Raw genomic sequence first — 22910 nt, 5'->3', positions numbered from 1 at the left:
ACATGTGCTTCTTAAGGCTTGCTTTACACCGGAAAGTGTTTCCACACTGAGGGCAGCTGAAAGGTTTTTCTGAAGTGTGAGTTACCAAATGGTTCTTAAGTTGTTCTTTCAGTGTAAAACTCTTTCCACACTGAGAGCAGCTAAAAGACTTTATCCCAGCATGAATTAACATGTGCTTCTTAAGGCTTGCTTTATGTCGGAAATTCTTTCCACATTGAGAGCAGCTGAAAGGTTTTTCTGAAGTGTGAGTTACCAAATGACTCTTAAGGAGTCTTTTCAGTGTAAACCCCTTTCCACACTGAGAACAGGTGAAAGACTTTATCCCAGCATGAATTAACATGTGATTCTCAAGGTTTGCTTTATGTCTGAAAGTGTTTCCACACTGAGAGCAGCTGAAAGTTTTCTCTGAAGTGTGAGTTACCAAATGCTTCTTAAGGTGTCCTTTCAGTCTAAAACTCTTTCCACACTGAGAGCAGCTGAAAGGCCTTTTGACTTCTGTTGTTTTAATGCTGCAACTCGCTGATTTTTCTTCATTGACATCAGGAGCTTTCCGATCCTGATATTTCTCATCCACCTCTTTCAGATCTAGTCTTTCTTCTTTCATTTTCATCAGGTCTAAAATAAAAATCATAATAAAAATTACAATTAAAAATTAATTGAAACTTAAAAAAATCATAAAAACACTTTAGAATAATGGTCCATTAGTTAATGTTAGTTACTTCGTTAATTAACATGAACAAACAATTAACAATACTTACTGTATTTATTCATCTTTGTTATTTTCTAGTTAATGAAAATACAGTTATTCATTGTTAATTCATGTTAATTCACAGTGCATTAACTAATGATAACAAGCACAACTTTTGATCTGAATAATGCATTAATGTTGAAATTAACATCAACTAAGATTAATAAATGCTGTAGAAGGATTGTTCTTGTTTAGATCATGTTAACTAAAGTAGTTAACTAACATTAACTAATGGAACATTATTCTAAAGTGTTACCAAAATTTGTGTACAGACAAAAATGGTCAAAACTTTCCCTTTTTAACACAGATCCATGAAAATCTCAAAACACTGCATTATGCCTCTATGACAGTAGATGGCGATATCATTTTGTAAAGAAACAGCCGATTGTCAGGTCCAGCAAACAGGGTTTTTTCTTTGATGAGTTTCATTATCGATAATTATCAATTGTTTCGATTAGTTGTTGCAGCAGTAGTTGAATTACAGAAAATTATCAACAACGATTCTCATTATCGATTATGCGGTCTGCCCACAGTGCACGTCCAATTTCATCATGTCGCGTCAAATTACACCACTAAATTACGCATTTCTATGGACAAAATGCATCTAAAAATAGTGAAGAAAACCGAATGAGATGCTGGGGATAATTAGTGATCCAAGCTAAAATATGATCATTTTTATTTTAAGCTTTAAGCTAATGAATTAGAGTAATAGATAAATACACGTAAGCATTTCGGTTTTTGCATAAAGCCCCTAACCGATAGTCTGTGTTCAGTTTAAATCTTTATTGAATGAGCGCTGGTGCGGCGGACGGACTGAACATGGACAGAGGGAGACAATTAATACTCTGCACAAAAAAATTGTTGTGCTGAAATATCTGTTGTTGAATGTTAAATTAGGTTGATGTTTACATGCAGTGCACATATTTTATGAGTAGAAACTGTAAAGGGGATAACAGCGTGATTTAGTTTGTAAACAAATATCAGACACTAGGGATGCACCGAATATTCGGCCACCGAAAATTTTTATCACCGAAATACTTTTATCACCGAAACAACATGGCTGAAATGTTGTGATGATGCAAACAGAAACCGCGACCTGCACGTGCACCTGCATAGCGCAGACCACGAGCTCCCCGCGACATTCACTTCACACTAGGGCTGGGACAACGCGTCGAGGTCATCGATGACGTCGACGCAAAAAATACGTCGACGCAAAATATGCGCATCGATTCGTCGACCTGTTTTTATTTCTCTAAAAAACGTTTGCAAAACGTTTACCTTATGAGCGCTGAATATACGCGATGGCTGGATCAACATTCTGTCCACCGTTATATAACCAATTCAGGGGTTTTTCTGCATTGATCTTTTTTTTTTGGCGGCTGTCAAAGCCTTATTTGACGGTGAGTGACAGGGCACGTACGAGAGAGAGCCCCGGCTGCGCACGCACTCACAGTCTTCAAACAACACGAGCGCTTCTTGCTCTCTCTCTCTCCCTTGTGCATATCAATCAAAATCATTAAACACGATAGAAAAAGGGCGAAACACCAAAGTTTCACGTGGAGCATTCAGAGATTTTTTTCTACATGACAGGCTGCTGGCTCCCACTGTTAATTTTTTATTTTTTTTTTGGAAAAGCACTCTCTGTATTAGCTTAAAGCCCTCAAGTTTACATTGGTTACTGTATTCTTTTAATTGCTCTAAACAAGTATTTTGGGTGACCTTTTTTATTGAATGCTAGACATCAAGTTGTTGTTATTTTCATCTGAAAGAAGAACTTTTTTATTGAATGCTAGGCCCTATGTGTTCAGTAAGCTTGTTTCAGTAAGCTATGTGTTTTCAAGGCTTCAAGGTTTTATTGAATGCTATCTCTATACAAGTGCAAAGTAATGCATTCTTAGTCAGTCTTTTATTTTGTAATTTTAAGAGCAATAAACATATATTGCGATGTTAAGGAATTCATGTTTTTTTCATTCAGATATGTAAATCAACATGTATAAATTGTTAGTAGTCAATTAATGGGGAGATAATCGAAATCGAATCGGTCCGGAAAAATTAATCGTTAGATTAATCGATGCATCGAAAAAATAATCGCTAGATTAATCGTTTAAAAAATAATCGTTTATCCCAGCCCTACTTCACACCAGTGAGAACATTCTCTCTCTTCTTATTCCTTTATTCGCAGCACTAAAGCGTCTCCTAACAAAGAGATTAGGACGGACCACGAAGTGAAAACAAAGAAAAGTACAGTCTTATAGAGTCTGTTGGCACACGTCTCACTGAGATCTTTTCGGATCCTCTGCACTTCATCGCGAATGTGCTTGATCCGCGTTATAAAGACCATTACTTGGATGCGGAAATAAGGCAGCGCGCACGAGAAATGATCCAGGCCGTGCTGGATGCAGAGAACCCGCGTGGAGACGGAGAAGCGCCAAGTGCAGGAGACTGAGATCAGAGCGCAGAAAAAAAGACTCGTGTCTGCACCAGATGAGGGGCATGCACCCTCGGTGTCTGATATGTTCAGTGAAATTCTGCAGAAAGTGCCTCAAATAATAATAATACGTTGGCTATTTTGTTCTTAGGCTACTATATATGTGACATTTTATATATATATATATATATATATATATATATACATACACACATGATAACAGTCTTGCCTACTGGAGAAGTAATTTTGAGTAATTTATGTATTTTTTTTTTTTTTTAAGTTGTGCCATAAGGGTGTGTTGTTACAAAACTTGAACTGTTCTCCCGTCAGGCATTCCAACCATTTCCAGATCCTAAAAGAATTTATATTTATCATTTTCAAATATCATGGAGCCCATGTGGTTTAACCTTGTCAACTTTGATTACTCTCCATGAAGCTTCAGCTTGAAGATCAAACCAAATATGAAGAGCCTTAAAGGAACACTCCACCGTTTTTTGAAATAGGGCTTATTCACATTATTTCCTACATTTAGATAGGTGGGCAAATGCATTTTTGCGTCAGTGCATGCATTGTTTTAGTTTGACTGAGTCGGTGTTAGCTTAGCTTAGCACAATGAATGGAATCCTTTGTTGCCAGCTAGCATGGCCTGAGTAAAAGTGATCAAAAGAATTAAAAAACCCCACCTAATTACTTCTTGTGGCCTGCGTATTCACAACGAGTACAAATAGCGATCCAGATTAACACTAGGCGATTTCCTAGGCAGATATTGACTTGGGACTATATTATGGGGAAGCACAGGCGAAGCACTGCTGCTTAGGCGAAGCACTGCTACTTCGGTGCAGAGATATCACGCAACACATGAAATCCCACGACTTCCGTCAACATACTGGCGTGGATAGTAGTTGCCTGGCTATTTTCCTTACAGTACACGAATGGCGATGAACATGGCTGATTTTGAGAGAGACGAAGAGGGTGACTTCTCAGACAGTCAAGAACCAGAACCATACCTATTTGAACCAGAGTTTACAGAAGACGAGCTGCGTGCTTTGGAAATAGAACGACAGGAGGAGGAGGTTGCGATCGCTCAACAGCCTGAGGACGTGAGGATGAGAGCCAATATGAACTGGTGGTGTGAATGTGGGGGAATATGCCAATCTATGCGGATGGAAATAGAGTGTCTGTGCTGTAGAGAGTGGGACATGTTTTTGCCATTGATGACCAGGCTCAACACGTCAGATCAAGATGAGCGTGCCCGAAGTTGTGTCACATCTACAGAGGATTTCACGGCGCTGATCCATTCTGCAGTACTCGATTTTTTTTTCCGGTGTGACAAAGTGAACTGGAAAAAACGCCCCACGCCGAATGGACCAAATGGACAGCTGTCCACAGAGTAAGTGATTATTTTAATCATGACGCATGTATAGATCGACCCATATTATACCTGTATTCACATAGAGTTGATGTTTTCTCAGGCAATATAGGTTATATAGGAAGAGAAATAAAAGACAACTTACATGTGCATTTTGTTCTTCCTGGGCTTTGAAAATAGATGGGACGGCCGTATCTTTTAGACGTAGTACCGTCTTTCTGGACCCATATTCCATTTTTTCAAAGTAGTCCTCTGGTGCAAAATGTTCTTTGCAAACACGATACTGCTTTATTTTGTTGAGAGGCGTTGAACTACAGATCTCCAGAGCTGCTAGCCATTTATTTCTCAGTTCCACATTAGGTGGAATTCTGTGAAACATTACATTTGTGTATGTCCTTTGCTTGTTCTCACAACCTTTTGCTATGCAGGTAATAACCATGTTTGCTGTAACTTCTCAAAATAAATCATCCAAAAGCGAAGACACTCGGTGCAGGTCACGCCGGTATGTTCTTCTTCTTCTGTTTTTTTGACGCGTTGCACGCCGCTATGTTGACGGAATTCGTGGGATTTCATGTGTTGCGTGATATCTCTGCACCGAAGTAGCGGTGCTTCGCCTGTGCTTCCCCATAATATAGTCCCAAGTCAATATCTGCCTAGGAAATCGCCTAGTGTTAATCTGGATCGCTATTTGTACTCGTTGTGAATACGCAGGCCACAAGAAGTAATTAGGTGGTTTTTTTATTTATTTTTTTGATCACTTTTACTCAGGCCATGCTAGCTGGCAACAAAGGATTCCATTCATTGTGCTAAGCTAAGCTAACGCTGACCCAGTCAAACTAAAACAATGCATGCACTGACACAAAAATGCATTTGCCCACCTATCTAAATGTAGGAAATAATGTGAATAATCCCTATTTCAAAAAACGGTGGAGTGTTCCTTTAGGTTGAAAGGACAAGTAATATAATAAAAAAAATTGGTACAGCCAATCCTCCTGAAAGTATAGGACGCTGCAACGTGACAAGTTTTATTCTGGGTTGTTTACCATTCCAGATAAACTGGGAAAGTATGGAATTGATCTCCTTAAAAGTAACCTGGAGGAGGGAAAAGTGACAACGTGGAAAAAATGTATTTAGCTGAGGTAACAAATTCAATTTGACGGTGGAGGTTGTGCGTTGAAGATAAACTTTAAGATTATTCCATCTTTGAAATAATATGATTATGGTCATGAATCATCTGCGGAATCTGTGGAATGTCAGATTTCCTGATTGCTTGTGGTAGTGGTTCAAGGGATAAATAAAACAGTAAAGTTGAAAGTGGACATCCCTGCCTCGTTTCACATTGCAAAGGGAACGAGGGGTGAGATAATATTACCAGTTAAGACTGATGCCTCAGGTAATTGGTAGAGTGTCTTAATCATAGAAATGTTCACCGAAACCAAAACATTGCAGAACTGCCCACATAAGGTTCCACTCTAGCCCATCAAAGGCTTTTTCTGCATCAAGTGAACAAAACGCACAAGGACTCTGAAGAGAGTCTGCAAAATTGAGTACATGAAACAGTCGATGCACATTACCGGACATGGGATGCCCCTTTATAAATCAGGTTTGGTCCTCTTTGATTAAGCTATGAATTACTTTCTCCATGCGAGAGGCAAGAGTTTTAGCATAAACTTGGGATGGGATGAGTAATACTGGTCTGTTGTTGTTTTTTTTGGTCTCTATGAAATGTACCATACTCGATTGTAAAATTAAATGAATCCAGCATGAATCCCTACCACATATTTCACCCCACTCTCATATTTCTAAATACAATTCAGGAGGAAGGCCATCTAAGCTTGGTGACTTGCCCTTCTGAATGCTTTTTAGTGCTAAATGTAGCACCTCCAAAGTTAACGGGGCCTCTGAAGAGTCTTTATCCATCTGTGAGATCTGAGGAAGTTCTAATTTATCCAAGTACCCTTTACAAACTGACTCAAAATCGGTTTGTGGTTTGTACAAATTTGTTTAAAACCCTCTAAATATGCTGTTAATTAACATAGGACAATTGCAATGTTTTCAACTGATATTATGGCATTTAAAATAAAATTATCCCAAACGTAAATGTGGCTGCACATTTAGTGCTGCAGCAAAACACTGTTGCTCACATTAAATTCATCTTGCTGGGTTCTGTTTTGGAAAATATTATATTTTGAATTGTTGCATTCCATTAGGCCTAGCCTATTTGTTTTTGAAAAAATCAGACATACAGTGCATAAGATCGTCACAGTGTATGCGTGCGTGCGTGCAGACAAGGACGAGCAAGCACGGCTTCATTATATGGAGAATACTGATCATGTCTCATTCGGCACAAATCCAAATGTTTCCATATTCGCAATGTATATGAATGTTAAACTATTATTTATAATGTAAACTACTTACACATTAACACATAGACGGAAAGGATGATCCTCTTCATATGAGCAAAAAACGTCACCAGTGTTTAGGGAACAATATTAATGAAACATGGACAATTGCCACAAATTATTAACTGGTAGGAACAATCAGCAAGCAACTATCGGTGCTGATTAATAGGTAAAATCGATAAATCACTTGACTTCTACAATTTACCTTTTTTTCCACACTCCAAAGGTTGTAGTACATTCCTAGATACAAGATTGACTTACTACATATGACATTTTGCCAATATCTCCCTTACTGTACATACAGTACAGTTGTTCTTAGAAAACTGTACTAAAATTCACCAAAAAGTTTTCTTTTCATGTTCCAAAGGCTGTAGTACATTTGTAGTTACAAGACTGATTTCTCTGTACCAATTTCGGTACCAAAGCAAAACACAAAAATATGCTAATTAAATTTTTTTTAACTTTTTATCACTAAAATTAAAACCAATGCCATTCTTTATACATTTTTATAATTGTGTTTAAAGTTTTCCTACAAGTAATATAATTATGAAAAACAGTAAACAAGTTTCACCCAAACTTTATGTTTTTTAATTAATGAAATTTAAACATTTAATTTTGGTAAATAAAGGGGAATAGTAGCAGTATCACATACATTCTACTAAATAATAGTAATATTTCTAGCACAATGCCTTTATGTAAAAATTTATTTTGACAGGCTGACGTGAATACCTTTAAATTGACACTGGTTTTACTCAAATTAAACATTAAAATGTTTGTGAAATGACTCAGAACAGTTCTGGTGATGTTGTTTATGTATTTATGTCATCATTGAGACGGCAGATGCTGAAATTACTGCAAGCGTCACGCGCTTCAGTGTATGTAGTAAACAAAACAACACGTCTCTGCCATTCATTCATTCACACAGAGATGCGCAGAACATGCAGGAACACCATTTCTTCTTAAAGACATGCACAAAATTAGTCCAGAATACCGAACCTCTGGAATCGAGTGTTTCCACAGCCTCATTATGAAGTTCTCACCCAAAAATGTGGTGTTCTCCTACAAAGGAATGTTGTACAGGTAAACAAGATAATGGGTTACACATTTTGTGCTGCTTGCTAAAAATACTACAATGTTTTAACCTTGTTTTTCTTTCAGACTACAGCTTGCTGCGATACAGTACAATTAAAATGCAGGCAGATCACAGGCATCCACTGCAGATGGTGATCTGCGATACTCAATAATTTTTCCCAAATTTAAGCATGGCGAATTCATAGTGAGAGCTCTGAAGAGTAATCCTACCACATGTAACTTATAATTGGTTGAGTTATCTCAGAAAAATTATTTAAGTTATATTATAATAATTCTCTTTTTGAAGGCTACATTGACAAATTAATGGAGCTGCTGTTTCACCACGTGGAGGAAGACCCTAAACTATACCTGGACTTCTCTGGACAAATTGTTGTACCAGAAAAAATGTGTGCTCCGTTTATTCGGCCCGACAAGGAGGAGGCAGTGAGCAGACACAGATCAAGGTTCTTTAAAAACACATGAGGTCTGTTATCGTGTAATCGTGAAATGAGTATCGGATCGGTGCATCCCTACTTTATGGAATCAGCCTGTTTAACACGGGCTCTTACTTTTCAACACTGTAGTTACCAATAAGTTCAGAAAGCTTCCATCAAACACAATGTAAAGAACTACCGTATTTTTTCGGACTATAAGTTGCACCTAAGTATAAGTCGCATCAGTCCAAAAATATGTCATGATGAGGAAAAAAACATATATAAGTTGCACTGGACTATAAGTTGTATTTATTTAGAACCAAGAACCAAGACAAAACATTACCGTCTACAGCCGCGAGAGGGCGCTCTATGTTTTCAGTGTAGACTACAGGAGCACTGAGTAGCATAGAGCGCCCTCTCGCGGCTGTAGACTGTAATGTTTTGTCTTGTTTCATTTCTCTTGGTTCATGTCAAATTAATTTTGATAAATAAGTCGCACCTGACTATACGTTGCAGGACCAGCCAAACTATGAAAAAAGGTTGACTTATAGTCCGGAAAATACGGTACTTAAAGCTTGGTATGATGTTATACCCACTCTGCCAGCTTGGACATTATTTTTTTTGGTCCGTGTGTAAGTGCTACTGATTCAAATTTAGAGGGCAGAATAGGTTGATACATATTTATTTTGAGTTTTGTAGCTTATTTTTGGATTATTATTATTATTATTATTGTGTACTGTTACTCAAGTTAAAAATGCTTCTTCATAATTCATTTAAATTTAATTTGAATATAATACAAATATATCAAAAATGCGGTGGGGGAAGGAAACCCCTTTATGGTCCTTCTTTAGGAAACTCTTCCCTGATCCGTGTCACAGCGCATGAGGTATGACCACACGAGCGTGTAGGCCAAGGTACCCCCAACACCACCTAACGACATTGCGATATGCATGGTGTCTATAAACACTGAAAGAGAGGTGAGGCACATTTTAAAGTGGAGGGTAAAAAATTATTTAATTTTTTAAATGCATTTAATTTTTCCTATTTTTTTTTATATAAATTGATCTTTCTTCCTGGAACTAATCCGTTTATAACTGTCTCTTCCATCTCACCATATAACTGAACATAAGTGGCATATACTCATTGTAACATATAGGGGTTTAGTGCTACTGGCTCAAAGCCCGGATGTGCTGTTACACAGCCTACCCAACCGATCTGGTCACACCTGTGTACTACCTACAACATGAGAATGTCATTACTACTTTGTTAGGATTATTTATTTATTATTTGGTATGTTGAGGTTATGTGTGTTTTTTTAAGGTATCGGGTAAGGACCGGGTACTCGGTCGGTACCACCGGTACTTAAGGAAACCTATACTGTACAGTAAGGAAGATATTGGCAAATTGTCCCCTGTAGTAAATCACTCTGGCCACTAGTGATGGACTACAACATTTAGAACATAAAAAAGCCTTTTGGTCAATTACAGTAATTGTATTCTAAGATTAATTACGTACAGTACTTACGGTAAGGGAGATATCGGCAAACTTTCACCTGTAGTAAGTCAGTCTTGTAACTACAAATGAACTACAACCTTTGGAACATGATTTTTTTTTTGGTGAAATACGGTAATTGATAATTATGTACTGTATGTACAGTAAGGTTGATATTGACAAACTTACACCTGTAGTAAGTCAGTCTTGTAACTAGAAATATTCTACAACCTTTGGAACATTAAATATATATGTGTATATATATACACATTACATTTATATTTATATATAATCATTTAGCAGACGCATTTATCCAAAGTGACTTACAAATGAGGACAGTGGAAGCAATCAAAAACAACAAAAAATGCACAGTACACGTAGCAGGGGCTTTTAAATTATATAATGAATAGAAAGAAAACAGATAGAAAAAGAATAGAGCGAGCTAATGTTAGAGGTCTCATACATATATATATATATATATATATATATATATATAAAAATGGTGAATTTTGGTAATTTTTGAAAGAAAATATTTTGTGTGTACTGTACATACATTAAGAGAGATATTGTCTGTAGCGACATACTGGTTAAGCATTTTCTGTCAGTTTGCCCACAAGACATTTACTATGGCATTGTAAACATAATTTGTATTAATTAATGGACTTCGTTTTGTACTGAAAGGTAAATTTGCAGACGGTCCCTAAAGCAGCCTAGGCGAATATCCAGCGAATATCAAACCTAAAACTAACTTTACCGTGCTGTACAACCGGCATTTTTAGTAACGTCACTATAGGACTGTGGTGAAGTAGAGCATTATTTGCTTGTTCAGTACTTTTTACTGTATCGGTAACAGTTTTGCAGCAGGCTTTGCGAGATTGCAAATTTACTTTTACTGCAAGACCCTTAACTTTTGAAACATGGGTTTAAGAAATTTATTTAAGTCTTATTTTTTTTTACAAAGGATCTGTGAATGTACCACCTTTGTCTTTAATGGCTAGTTGAAGAATAAACACCTACCTTGTTGTTTCTCTTGTTTTATTCTACGGGTTTCTGGCTCCTCGTGTTTTATTCTCAGGGGTTCTGGTTCCCCGTGTTTTATTCTCCGGGTTTCTGGCTCCTCTTGTTTTATTCTCTGGGTTTCTGGTTCGTCGTGATTTATTCTCCGGGTTTCTGGTTCCTCGTGTTTTATTCTCTGGGTTTCTGGTTCCTCGTGATTTTTTCTCTGGGTTTCTGGTTCCTCGTGTTTTATTCTCCAGGTTTCTGGTTCCTCGTGTTTTATTCTCAGGGGTTCTGGTTCCTCGTGTTTTTTTCTCCGGGGTTCTGGTTCCTCGTGTTTTATTCTCTGGGTTTCTGGCTCCTCTTGTTTTATTATCTGGGTTTCTGGTTCCTCGTGATTTATTCTCCGGGTTTCTGGTTCCTCGTGTTTTATTCTCCGGGGTTCTGGTAACTCGTGTTTTATTCTCCAGGTTTCTGGTTCCTCGTGTTTTATTCTCCAGGTTTCTGGTTCACTCGTATTCTCTTCACTCTCTTCTTTAACAAACTCCATCTTCACAGAAGCAGATCTTAGTTCAGATGATACTCCTCCAGATATTCCTGCTTGATTCAAAACTTAGTCACGACTTTGAGGATGAGAATATTACAGGTATTTACTGAACTGATTCAAAAACTGTATTTCTCTATTCACTGAAACAACATTTCTAACCGTTTGTATTAAACCAGCATCACGAGAGAACAACAGAGAGCGCGGTGAAACTAATCTTCTTCTTCTTGGGTTTAATGGTGTTTGTCAAACAAACGAATGTGTTTAGCGCCACCCGCTGGACTGGAGAGTGAAGCGACGAGAGGGGGGAAATAACACGGGGATATTTGTTTTCTTTTGGAAAAAAAGCCGATCTGCACAAATAAAAATGATAAATAAAATATAGACTTCCATAGTATTTGATCAACATCAACAACCTTCATGAGTGAAGATTGGTAGACAGTTTACTATTCATTTAAAATAAAAGGCTCTGCTACTGCACGCTCATTTTGTAATTGTAAGATACCAATTTATATTATAGACAATTAAGTGCAAACTGTGTGCTTAATGCAAATGTAACTGGACACATTTAAAAAATCAGGAGATTATGTTTGTCCATTTATGTCTATCTGTATAGAGACAAAAGAATGAGTTCACCATCTGTCTCGTCAGCTTAGCGATCGCGATTTCCGAAGACTCTGATGAATACACCAAAACATCTTCAGCTCTTGGTTTTATTTCTAATCAAACACAAAACACCTTTAAGCAAAATCATATTACATCAGTCAGTAGGCTAACCCTTGTTTTTGTTGAATGTGTTGTTTTATAGATGTTTTGATGTTTTAAATATAGTTTGGAGCTTTTTTGACGATCTGCCATTGATCCCTCCTCGTGACAATTACGTCATCACTAGCGCGCGTTCACTTCACTCAGCGTCGCGTTTTTTGAGGAGAGGTGAGCAGATCACGGTCTTCTCGATTGTACAATACATAAACACAGTTTGTTTATGCAACATACGTGGTCGTTTCTTTCTTATCATCGAGTACAGCGCTGTTTGTGTATTTGCCATCTTAAACACTTAGAACAGCAGGCAACAAGCATGTGAGGAAAACCTGTGAAGTTAATTGAGACCTGAGTGGTTTGTATGTTCGTGTGATGTTTAAGTGCTAATGTTGATATCACTGAATGTTCTGATCTGTGAGAGATTAATGTTGTGATCTTTCACAGATTAAATTGGTTATAATTACATTACATGGTTAAAATTGAGAACAGGTCCTGCGACTCAGTGAACAAGATTTTTGGGGTATGAGAATATTTACTGATCTAATCAGAGAAGAAATTGCCTTTCTAGCTGCTTTCTGAAAGTTTACCAGAGAGTTCTTAAAGATTTCTAAAGAGACAGTAAGATTATCTTTTTTCTATCTCCTCTCTGCTTTCCAACAGATCTGTCTAAGTGAACGTGTGGTATCATCTTACCATGGTTGTGATTTAAATTTTGGGGATTTGTATTTAAGAAGGGCTATAGAGTCCAAAAATAACTGAACAAGATGAGTTAAAGAGAGAAATAAAATTTTCTTGGCTTGAAGATTGCTCAGAAGCAGCTAAGATTGTAGTTGAAATATCATTTGATTTAAACATATCAAAAAACTGACTTGCAGTGAGAAATTTAATATAATGAGAATAAACACCTGTATTTTTAGCAGTATATAGAACTTGATAATATGACATCGAAAACAATAGGCTTATGATAATATTATCAATGTGAAACCCATATGACATAACCAAGTCGAGTATGCCCTTACTGCTCTTGAAACGCTCTCGCAGTACTTTGAAGACACACGTGACAGTCATGTGGCATCGGCGCCGTCTCAAGCCCAGGAGGGCAGGGTTTCATATTTTATTGAAGCATCCCTGGGCGCCGGCATTGGCTGACGGACCGCCACCTGCTGTTAGCATTCCATTGACTCCCATTAATTTTGGCGTCACTTTGACAGCGAATAACTTTACATCTGAGGCATTTAAAGACTCCATTTGTCCATTCATTATTTCTAAAGAAACACGAAAATGTATAAAAGGCTCCATTACCTTGTGTCTTACGTTGTGGCCCCGTAGAAGCAGTTTTTGTAAAAATAGGCTAACGATTGTGTCATAACCTGCGACTCTCTGTCACACAGTAGAGAAATTACCGTATGGACAGGAGGAGAAGCTTGCTGGCAATCTTTTACTGTCTATGAGGCTATCGAGGGGACGTGGAGGCATGAAGTCAAGGGAAATAATTAATCAGAATACTTACCAAAATTTGCTCCTGTTCACGCTCGCCTTCTCTGCAAGATTCGGTGGGTGATTCAGATTTCTCTTGGCACAGCTATTAGAAGACTTACAATTGTCAGACAAGTTGCTCACGTGACATCTACGTCATCAAGCTCAGTTTGAGTCTGTGCCGTACGCTCGACCCCCAGGAAGTGCGTTCATCTAATTGTCTCCATTGAATCCAATGGGGTCGCTGTGTCCATTTCTTTTACTGTCTATGCTCAAGTCGGACAGAATTTCTAACCGGCATGCACTGCTTTGGCTAGAGTAATTAGTTAATTTACAACCTTCCTTACAAATGGGTGCATAGTACTTATTATTGTTTATATTATAATTATTGGTTATGCTTTAAATTTTGTCCATATGATGGCGAAATCACTTTGATAAAGAAGAGATTTTTTCTGTTTGTTTTTTTTTTTTTTACAGTGGATTCCAATCTTCAAAAATGACCTTGTTGTATGATTTATGTTTTTTGAGTTCACCCTTCAGATTAGACTATAGATCTGTAGTGTTACTTGTTTAGGGTTCAAAATGTTATTTGCTTTTAATTTATGTCATTATGTCCTTTGAACATTCTTCTTGTACATATATAAGACCAAAATGTCAAGTTTGCCTAGGAAAAGCAATTATTATACCAGCAAACTCAAAATGGATTAACAATGAACAAACTTTTTCATACTAAACTTTAATATTTTGGATTCAGTACATTTTTTATAAGGCTGCATCTCATCACTATCATGTGTTTTCATTGATCTTAATTTTCATTTACATGCTGCAACTTTGAATAAACATGAGCGCGTATACTGCACGTGACAAAACGAGGTGTTGGTGTTTTAATATCACTGTATTTCTTGTAGTAGCGTTTATTGCCATTGAAACCGTCTTTAGACGAGCAAAGTCATTTTCACAGTATTATTTCCCTCCTCTTGTCGCTTCACTCTCCAGTCCAGCGGGTGGCGCTAAACACATGCGTTTGTTTGTCAAACACCATTAAACCACAGACGAAGAAGAATCGGTCTATGGTATCACCATGCTCTCTGTTTTGTTTGGTTGTGGTGCTGTTTTAATACAAGGGGTTAGAAATGTTGTTTATGTAAATAGAAAAAGAAAGTTTTTGAATTTTTGAAAAGTAGAATGCCTGTAATATTCTCATCCTCACAGTCGTGGTTAAACTTTGAAGCAAGCAGGAATATCTGGAGGAGTATCATCTGAACTGAGATCTGCTGCTGTGAAGATGGAGTTTGTTAAAGAGGAAAGTGAAGAGAACACGAGTGGACCAGAAACCTGGAGAATAAAACAAGAGGAGCCAGAAACCTGGATAATAAAACACGAGGAGCCAGAAACCAGGGGAATAAAGCAAGAGGAACCAGAAACCTGGAGAATAAAACACGAGGAACCAGAAACCTGGAGAATAAAACACGAGGAACCAGAAACCTGGAGAATAAAACACGAGGAGCCAGAAACCTGGAGAATAAAACACGAGGAACCAGAAACCTGGAGAATAAAACACGAGGAACCAGAAACCTGGAGAATAAAACAAGAGGAACCAGAAACCCGGAGAATAAAACACGAGGAACCAGAAACCTGGAGAATAAAACACGAGGAACCAGAAACCTTGGGAATAAAACACGAGGAGCCAGAAACCTTGGGAATAAAACAGGAGGAACAAGGAGGTTGGTGTTTATTCTTGATTCATCTTTAATGTTTGACTGTTTGCCTATAAAAGATGGAATGAACAAAGAAAAGCTTGAAATTTAATGAAACTGAGAATCAAATCCAAAGAAAACAATCGCAGTGGAAAAATACTGGGGAAAAAAAATGAAAAATGTAGGTAACTTTAAAAAAAGTTAGCAAAGTAAACTGAACACAGATGTAAAAGAAAAGAATTTCCTTGCCTAGAAATCCCTTTGTAATTATTGCATAAAATCTTCCACTCAGTTTTGCAAAATGCTAATTATTTTTTATGATGTTAAACATAAAGCAGCTTTTTTTGAGGGAGAGAGAGATGGTCAGAATTATTGGCACTCTAAGAAAATCTGATCAAAGAAGGTTGTGAAACATGCTGCAACTTCAGAAAATGCATGCAAATAAAAAGCACCAGCAAATCAAGAAAACATCTTCATCAGTTTGACAGCAGGTGCTGCAAATGCTCTCAACCGAATAAAGAAGTTTATTAGCAGCACGTTTCTTTGTTTGGCTGTGTTAAGTATTTGCAACGCATTTTTCAAAATGAAGTTGTTTTCTTTGTTTGCAGTTGATGTTTTTTTTTTCTATTTGCAGCGCATTTCTTTGTTTAGTTCCATTGTGAACATTTACAACTGTTAATATTTAGGCTGGCTTGAGAAAATTAAAATCTAAACACACTGAAGCCCATTAGACTCAATCAAATTTCACTTCTGTTTACCATTTTTAACCCATCCAAACTAGGGGTGGGCGATATGAAAAAAATATAATCACAATTTTTTTTTTATATATCACGATTCACAATTTTATCACAGATCTTTGTCATGTTGGTTTTACTATTTTGCAAGTTGTCTGAGCATTACAGACAAACTAATTTCCCTATTATAGAGATAAAGTATTTCAAGGTAACAGAAAATAATAAAGGCCAATATTTAGGCCAAAGAGGGTGAAGATAAAAATCTTTGTTCTCATTTTTTAATAACAAAGATAATAGAATGACAAAGATATGCATTAAAACTACACATACAAAAACAAGCAAAAAGTGCTTTATTTTCAAAGGATAGATTTATTTAGCAGGAGCATTCAAGAAATTGAATGAACAAATATAAAAATAAAACACTATGTAAACTGATTCCTAAAGCAACTGTATTAAATTTCTTCAGTCAAGAGCAGTGAGTGATTTTTCTCTTTGTGTTTTGTTGTTTCATTAACGTTAAATAGTTCACCCAAAAATAAATATTATGTCAGCTGTCTGTCAGTTCTGCCATAGTTTTAGTGTTATACCACCAAAACAGTTGCTGGTCGACAGCGACTTCCAGAGTATTTTTGCCACTATCAAATTCAATGTGGACCAGCAACTCTTTGGTTACACACATTCTTCGGGACAACGGGACCGTGAGTAAATAATGATAGAAATGATTTTTTAAATTTTTTTTGTGATTTTCATTGTGCAAATTATTCTTCAGACTTTTGTTCTATTCGAACATAAGTGCCCTGCGAAGTGGACATCACAGGACATTCCAACATAAAGCCAACATAAAGTTTATCTTGACTAACCTTTTTATCGAGTCTAAAATAAAATCTTTGTAATGATGTATGGAGCCTATAAATGCAACCTCTGGAGGATGCAGCCTTCCGTTTGAGAAACGGCTTAAGTCTAAGACTATTTAAAATAGGGCTGGATGATTTGGCCAAAATTTATATCACAATATATTTCTTGATTTCGGCCTATACAATATAAACAATAATAAGAAAAAAAAATCCTCAGAAAAACTGCCAAGAATGCCCACAACAGATGTCGTTACCTACAACTTATGAAAAATTAATTTTCCACATCTATGAAACCTATAAAACTATATAACATTTTAGAAAACACATGGCACAAATCAATGAAGGGTCACCTTTTATTTGTATTTAGCCTTCATACAAACAAGAAGTGTGAAATCACTGTCAAATAAGCACAAGACTCTCAGTCTCACCTTATTAATATTAATATATTTAACTTTAAAATATAACATAGGATGATTATTCTTATAGATTGAAACAAAAGTGCTTCTGCCAGGATAAAAAATATGAAAAGGGCTCGGAAACGGAAAAAAAGAGTGATAAATGACAGAAACATGTTGCTGTAGACAATAGAGATGTGTGCCACGACTAACATTTAAACGGAAATTTTGTATCCGACAAAATAGAGGAGAACACACTCAACGTCAGCCAATTCTTTTTAATTAAAATCAGCTGGGGAAATGCAGAAGACGGAAAAATCAATCAATAGCCTGACAGAATTATTCACCTTCATTTAACTTTAGCCAACATATTAAAACACAAATGACAAAAACAATATGGAACTTTATCAAGAAATAGCATTAAAATGGCTTTTAAAAACATACTTCGTCATGTAATCAATATCATCTAAAAACAAAACGACCAAAAAGGAAGACAGGACTGAGGTGATTAGGGTTTCCATCCAAAGTTGCGAATTTAACTTAAGCGCAAAATTGGAATATCACATAAAACAATTGTGAATAAGCACTGTTTCCATCCAACGCATCAAAGAGAACAAAATCGCCACTTTCTGTTAAACTGGCACTAAATATCAGTATGAAAACTAAGTGAACTGAATAATATATGATAAATTATCGCGCCTCAGAGTGAGCAGACAAAACACAATAAATGATATTAATTGCTTTGGGAGGCGGATGCATGCTGCTGTTTGGCAGCGCAGTCATGTAAGACATTATACAGAAATACTTAAGATGACAGACTTTGCACATGACCATATCAACATTTCAGATGCTGTGGAACGAGATCATGCAGTCCGCAGCTAGTCAAGTTATGCCGCATCATAGCGCAAAGTCAAATATTTTTTATATGCGCTTAGAGGAGTTTATTCACAAAATGCATTTCCATCTCCCATTATTCGCATTAATCCTTTTTTCAAAAAGTCAAAAACCACCTCAAGCGAGTGTAAAAATAATGTTTTTCAAATGTTTTATTTTAACTTATTTAAAATGTTTTAAATGTAACAACGGGAATTTGATAGTAACATAAAATGATTGTACATGATAGTCAAGGTTTTTTACTTTTTTTCTGTCATGTAATCAGCTATTGTTTTCAGTGTTGACTAGTAGGAGCTGTTCCGTTTAGTCGAGAGACCTAGACCTACACATCCCTAGTAGACAGGCTCATTCTCTGGCAGCAGGAGGCACTTTATAGCAAAGGATAGACTGTGCACTCCTAATACGTATGAGTGGGAGAAAGTGCAACGCCCAATATGGTGAATAAGCCCAGCCTATTAAATGAAACAGCCAATCATTGATTAGTAAAGCATTCGCATCACTGCACAGCTGGCGTTTGAAGCTCTGATTCCTATAGAAACATGCAGCGTTCACAAACTCGCGCTCATGACTGCGATTGCACACTGGCTCCTGTAACCTGAAAAATCACTTTTTGAGTGTGTGAAACAACAATTATAAGCCAGTTGTTGTATATTTCATTGGTGATTTCAAATATGAAATTTGATTGTATGCTTGGTGAACAGTTTTGGAGAATTTGATGTTTCCTCATTCAAAGGGATAGGAGGACTTGCATGCTCGGGAGGTATTTTAAAGATGGCCGCCGAGTGACATTAGGTTTTATGTTTATGCAGCGCGATGCAATGCGTAAAAAGACAGTATATGTCATTATAACTAGTTATTATGTCCCCACTAGAGGTAAATAGATGGCTCATTTGTAATGGGTTTTATTTTGTTTTTGTCTCATCGTGCCGAGAGATCAGTGGAAAATTCTTAAAAAAAAACAAAAATGTACTTAGTCTCTCCCAGGTTCAGGAAACAGTCCTCCATAAAATGCACTGCACACATCTGAATATTTGGGTTGAACTGTTCTGGGACAGTGTTGTAAATTAGGGCTGCAACTAACGACTATTTTAATAGTCGACTAGTCACCAACTATTGAAACGATTAAAATGATAGTAAACACAAGAAAGAAGGGGGTACTTCAATGAAAAATGCATATTTTATTGAACTTTGCTGCTGATAGGCCGATTCATACTAAAAGTAAATAAAAATGCCCTGTCTAAAACCAATTAGGCACAGCGCTCGGTCAGTATAGACATAAATGCATAAATAAAGAAACTCTATCATTTTTATAAAGGACAGGCACATTTGTTTTATAAGAAAAAATAAATTAAAATCAAGTAAACATTTTCTTCCTGTAAACCAGGGGCAGGCACATTAGCAGCAATAAAACAGTAAACAAAAATATTAAGTGCATTTTGTGAGATATATTCAGTGGTCAATCTGTTGCAAAATAACTTTACAACTCGTCTCAACATTATGAAATCTAACGGTTTTAAAATAAGCTTTCAGAGGCGTCTGAGTTTAAGTTGTAAACATGGACTGTGTGATACTACCTGGACACAAACCTGTCATGGTGGACAGACCAAGTTTAAAATCAACATGAGGCTCAGGCTATGTCGTTCAGTTTATTCATATTAAGGAAAGTCAGCATATCCACATGGTCTCGTGTGAGACTTGCTCTCTTCTGGGAGCAGATATTTCCTGCTGCTGAGAAGATTCGCTCTGCAGGGGTGGATGTTGCAGGAATGCACAGAAGAGTTCTTGCTAGGTTTGACAGTGTGGGAAAACGCCCCTCATTTTCACTCCACCAGCTGAGAGGGTCTTCTTTTTAGGCTATTGGTGGCTCTGTGAAGAACATTTGAACTTCCCTCCTCACCATTTGGATTTTTTTGTCCTCCTGGGTTTCCTCCTCTTCCTCACTCAGACTGTCAGTGTCAGACTGAAGCAGGTTATCCAGCGCTGACTTTCCCCCTGGGATATGACCCCTCTTCTTCTGCTGTAGTTCCTCAGGGTCATCAGGTAGCCCAGTCTTGGCCTTTGCTTCTTTGATAGCAAGAACTTCAACTGTACTTTGCACCCTTGTGCCATCTTCAGGTGAGATAAACTTCAGCTTTCTGAATCTTGGGTCGATGGCAGCTGCAAGAACAAGTGGGTTGTCTCTCTCTGCAGACACAGTGTTAAGATTCTCCCATCTCTCACTTATTCCTTTTCCTGCAATGGCTTGAAAGGCTTTTCCTGAGCTTGTCTTAAACTGGGTTTGCTGTATGGACCGTTGCAGCCCTTTGACCAGCTGTGGAAGACATGAAGCAGTAGCATACTCCTGCCCACTGAGGAAAACGGTAGCACATTCAAAAGGCCTTAACCCTTGCACCAGCTCTTCAAGTAGTACCCACTGCTCTGGTTTCAGGTCAAAGTAGTGCTTGCCTCTTGGTGTTACCTCGGGGTCTGAGAGAGTTGCAGTGACTGGCCAGCGCTGCTCCAGGAGTCTTGCTACCATGTAATAGGTACTATTCCATCGCGTACTGATGTCCTGGATCAGCTTGTGCTCTGTGGTGTTCATTTGCTGCTGCTGCTTCTTCAGTTTTGAATTTGCCAGCTCACTTCTCCTGAAGTGCTCAACTAGGTTTCTTGCCGCACCAGTAGCTTTGTTGATGCTGGGCTCTTTGAGGGCACTGTTGACGATAAGTTGGAGGGTGTGGCCAACACAGCGGACTGAAGACCAACCGTGTTTTTCTTCCAGGAGTCGAGCTGCCGCCACCATGTTAGACCCGTTATCATGTACTATTGGTTTAATTTTGCTAGGCAAGATGTCAAATTTCTCAATCACCTCTTCCATCCATATCATGATGTTCGCAGCAGTATGCCTCTCCTCCAGGGGTAGAGTGGCAAGGTTCAAAGTCTTCATTTGCCAGTCTTTGGTGATGAAATGACACGAAACTCCAAGATATGCCTCTGTGGCACGGCTGGTCCAAACATCACTCGTCAGTGTGATGGAGCTGTTTACCTCTTTTAGGATCTGCTTTACCTTAAACACAAAATTAGATTTTTGAAAATAATTAACATGCAAAAACCTACATGTCAACAGAAACTTATTGCAGCTACTATGATTTTACCAAAACGAAGTTATGTATTTCAGCTATTTTAATATATATATATATATATATATATATATATATATATATATATATATATATATATATATATATATATATATATATTTATATATAAAATTGCTTTTGAATTAAATTTGTGATTTTTTTTTTTTTTTTTGTATGAAATATGTCTGACTGTGTGTGCATTCTAAACAATTACCTTCAGAAACGTTGTACTGTATTTCTGCTCCATCAAGTGGGTGAAATGGGTTCTGGATGGCAGGATGTAGTCTGGATTGAACTGGGCTATCATTTGTTGAAACCCTGCACCGTCGACCATGGAGAGCGGCCTCATATCATAGATCAGCATCTGCAATACTGACTCAGTGAGGGCATTCGCCTGTTGTTGGGTGCACGTCTGCTTCTTTTGCAGAAAGGGGTCCATGGTGGCTCTCTTCTTCAGACTGCATGCATTTAATTTAAAATACTTTTGTCAGGCACAGTCGGGCATAACGTTAAATCCTTTTTTTTTTGCGAAAATACGCTTATAAAATGTGACCCTGGATCACAAAACCTTAAGTCTTATGTTGCACGGGTATATTTGTGGCAATAGCCAACAAAACATTGTATGGGTCAAAATTATAGATTTTTCTTTTATATCAAAAATCATTAGGATAATGATATTAAGTAAAGATCATGTTCCATGAAGATATTTTGTAAATTTCCCACCTTAAATATATAAAACATTTATTTGTGTGAATGGATGCAGCACTATCGTCAATAGAAATGGACAACTTTGAAGGCTATTTTCTCAGTATTTGGATTTTTTTGCACCCTCAGATTCCAGATTTTCAAATAGTTGTATCTCGGCCAAATATTATCCTGTCAAAACAAACATTATATCAATGGAAAGATTATGTATTCAGCTTTCAGATGATGTATAAATCTCAATTTAAAAAAAAATTACACATACAAAATTACACATGAGACTGGTTTTGTGATCCAGGGTCACAAATGTACAATGTACATCCAAAACAAAACGTATTGGCTTCCATGTTATTTAAATCTTACCGAGGCGAGTCAAACTCAGTTTCATTCAACTGTCCGACGTGCTTTCTCTTTAAATGTTCATGCATCACCGAGGTGCTGCCGTGATACGCAAGGACTACTTTGCAAACCATGCAGGTAATCTTTTTATTCGCCGTATCCAGGCTAAAATGCTCCCAAACTTTAGATGTTTTGGTACGCGCAGCTGCTGCGTTGGACACCGCCATTTCTGTATGTTATCGCTCAGCAGAGAAGCTAATGCGCATGTGCGACTCTCGGCAGAGATTGTAATGAAGAGAGATGCCTCACTCGGTCGGAAAAAACATGTCTGGCGACAACTTCGACAACGAAATTCATTGTCGACTATTTCTATTATCGATTTTTGTCGACAACGTCGACGAATCATTGTAGCCCTATTGTAAATACAACTTAATCACCGATTTCTAGTCGTGTCA

The 22910-nt window shown here is 37.3% G+C and overlaps 1 protein-coding gene across 4 annotated transcripts in view; it reads left to right on the top strand.

The window, feature by feature from the left end:
- The window catches only part of LOC132156835 (gastrula zinc finger protein XlCGF57.1-like), a 295441-nt gene that overhangs the window by 154450 nt on the left and 118081 nt on the right, over positions 1-22910 (top strand). Inside the window, exon 2 of one of the 4 annotated variants that reach the window (XM_059566068.1) lies at positions 14934-15445. The exons of 2 other annotated variants lie outside the window; for them this stretch is intronic. In XM_059566068.1, coding sequence (XP_059422051.1) covers positions 15007-15445 — 439 coding nt within the window. In that variant the 5' untranslated portion in view covers positions 14934-15006. Of the gene's footprint in view, positions 1-14795; positions 15446-22910 lie in introns of those variants that run through there. One more of the 4 variants, XM_059565994.1, reaches the window with a different exon arrangement.

The sequence above is a fragment of the Carassius carassius genome, chromosome 1 (assembly GCF_963082965.1).
Source record: "Carassius carassius chromosome 1, fCarCar2.1, whole genome shotgun sequence".
Classification (NCBI taxonomy): domain Eukaryota; kingdom Metazoa; phylum Chordata; class Actinopteri; order Cypriniformes; family Cyprinidae; genus Carassius; species Carassius carassius.
Note: the sequence above shows the minus strand (reverse complement) of the source record. Positions and strands in the feature narration are given on the sequence as shown.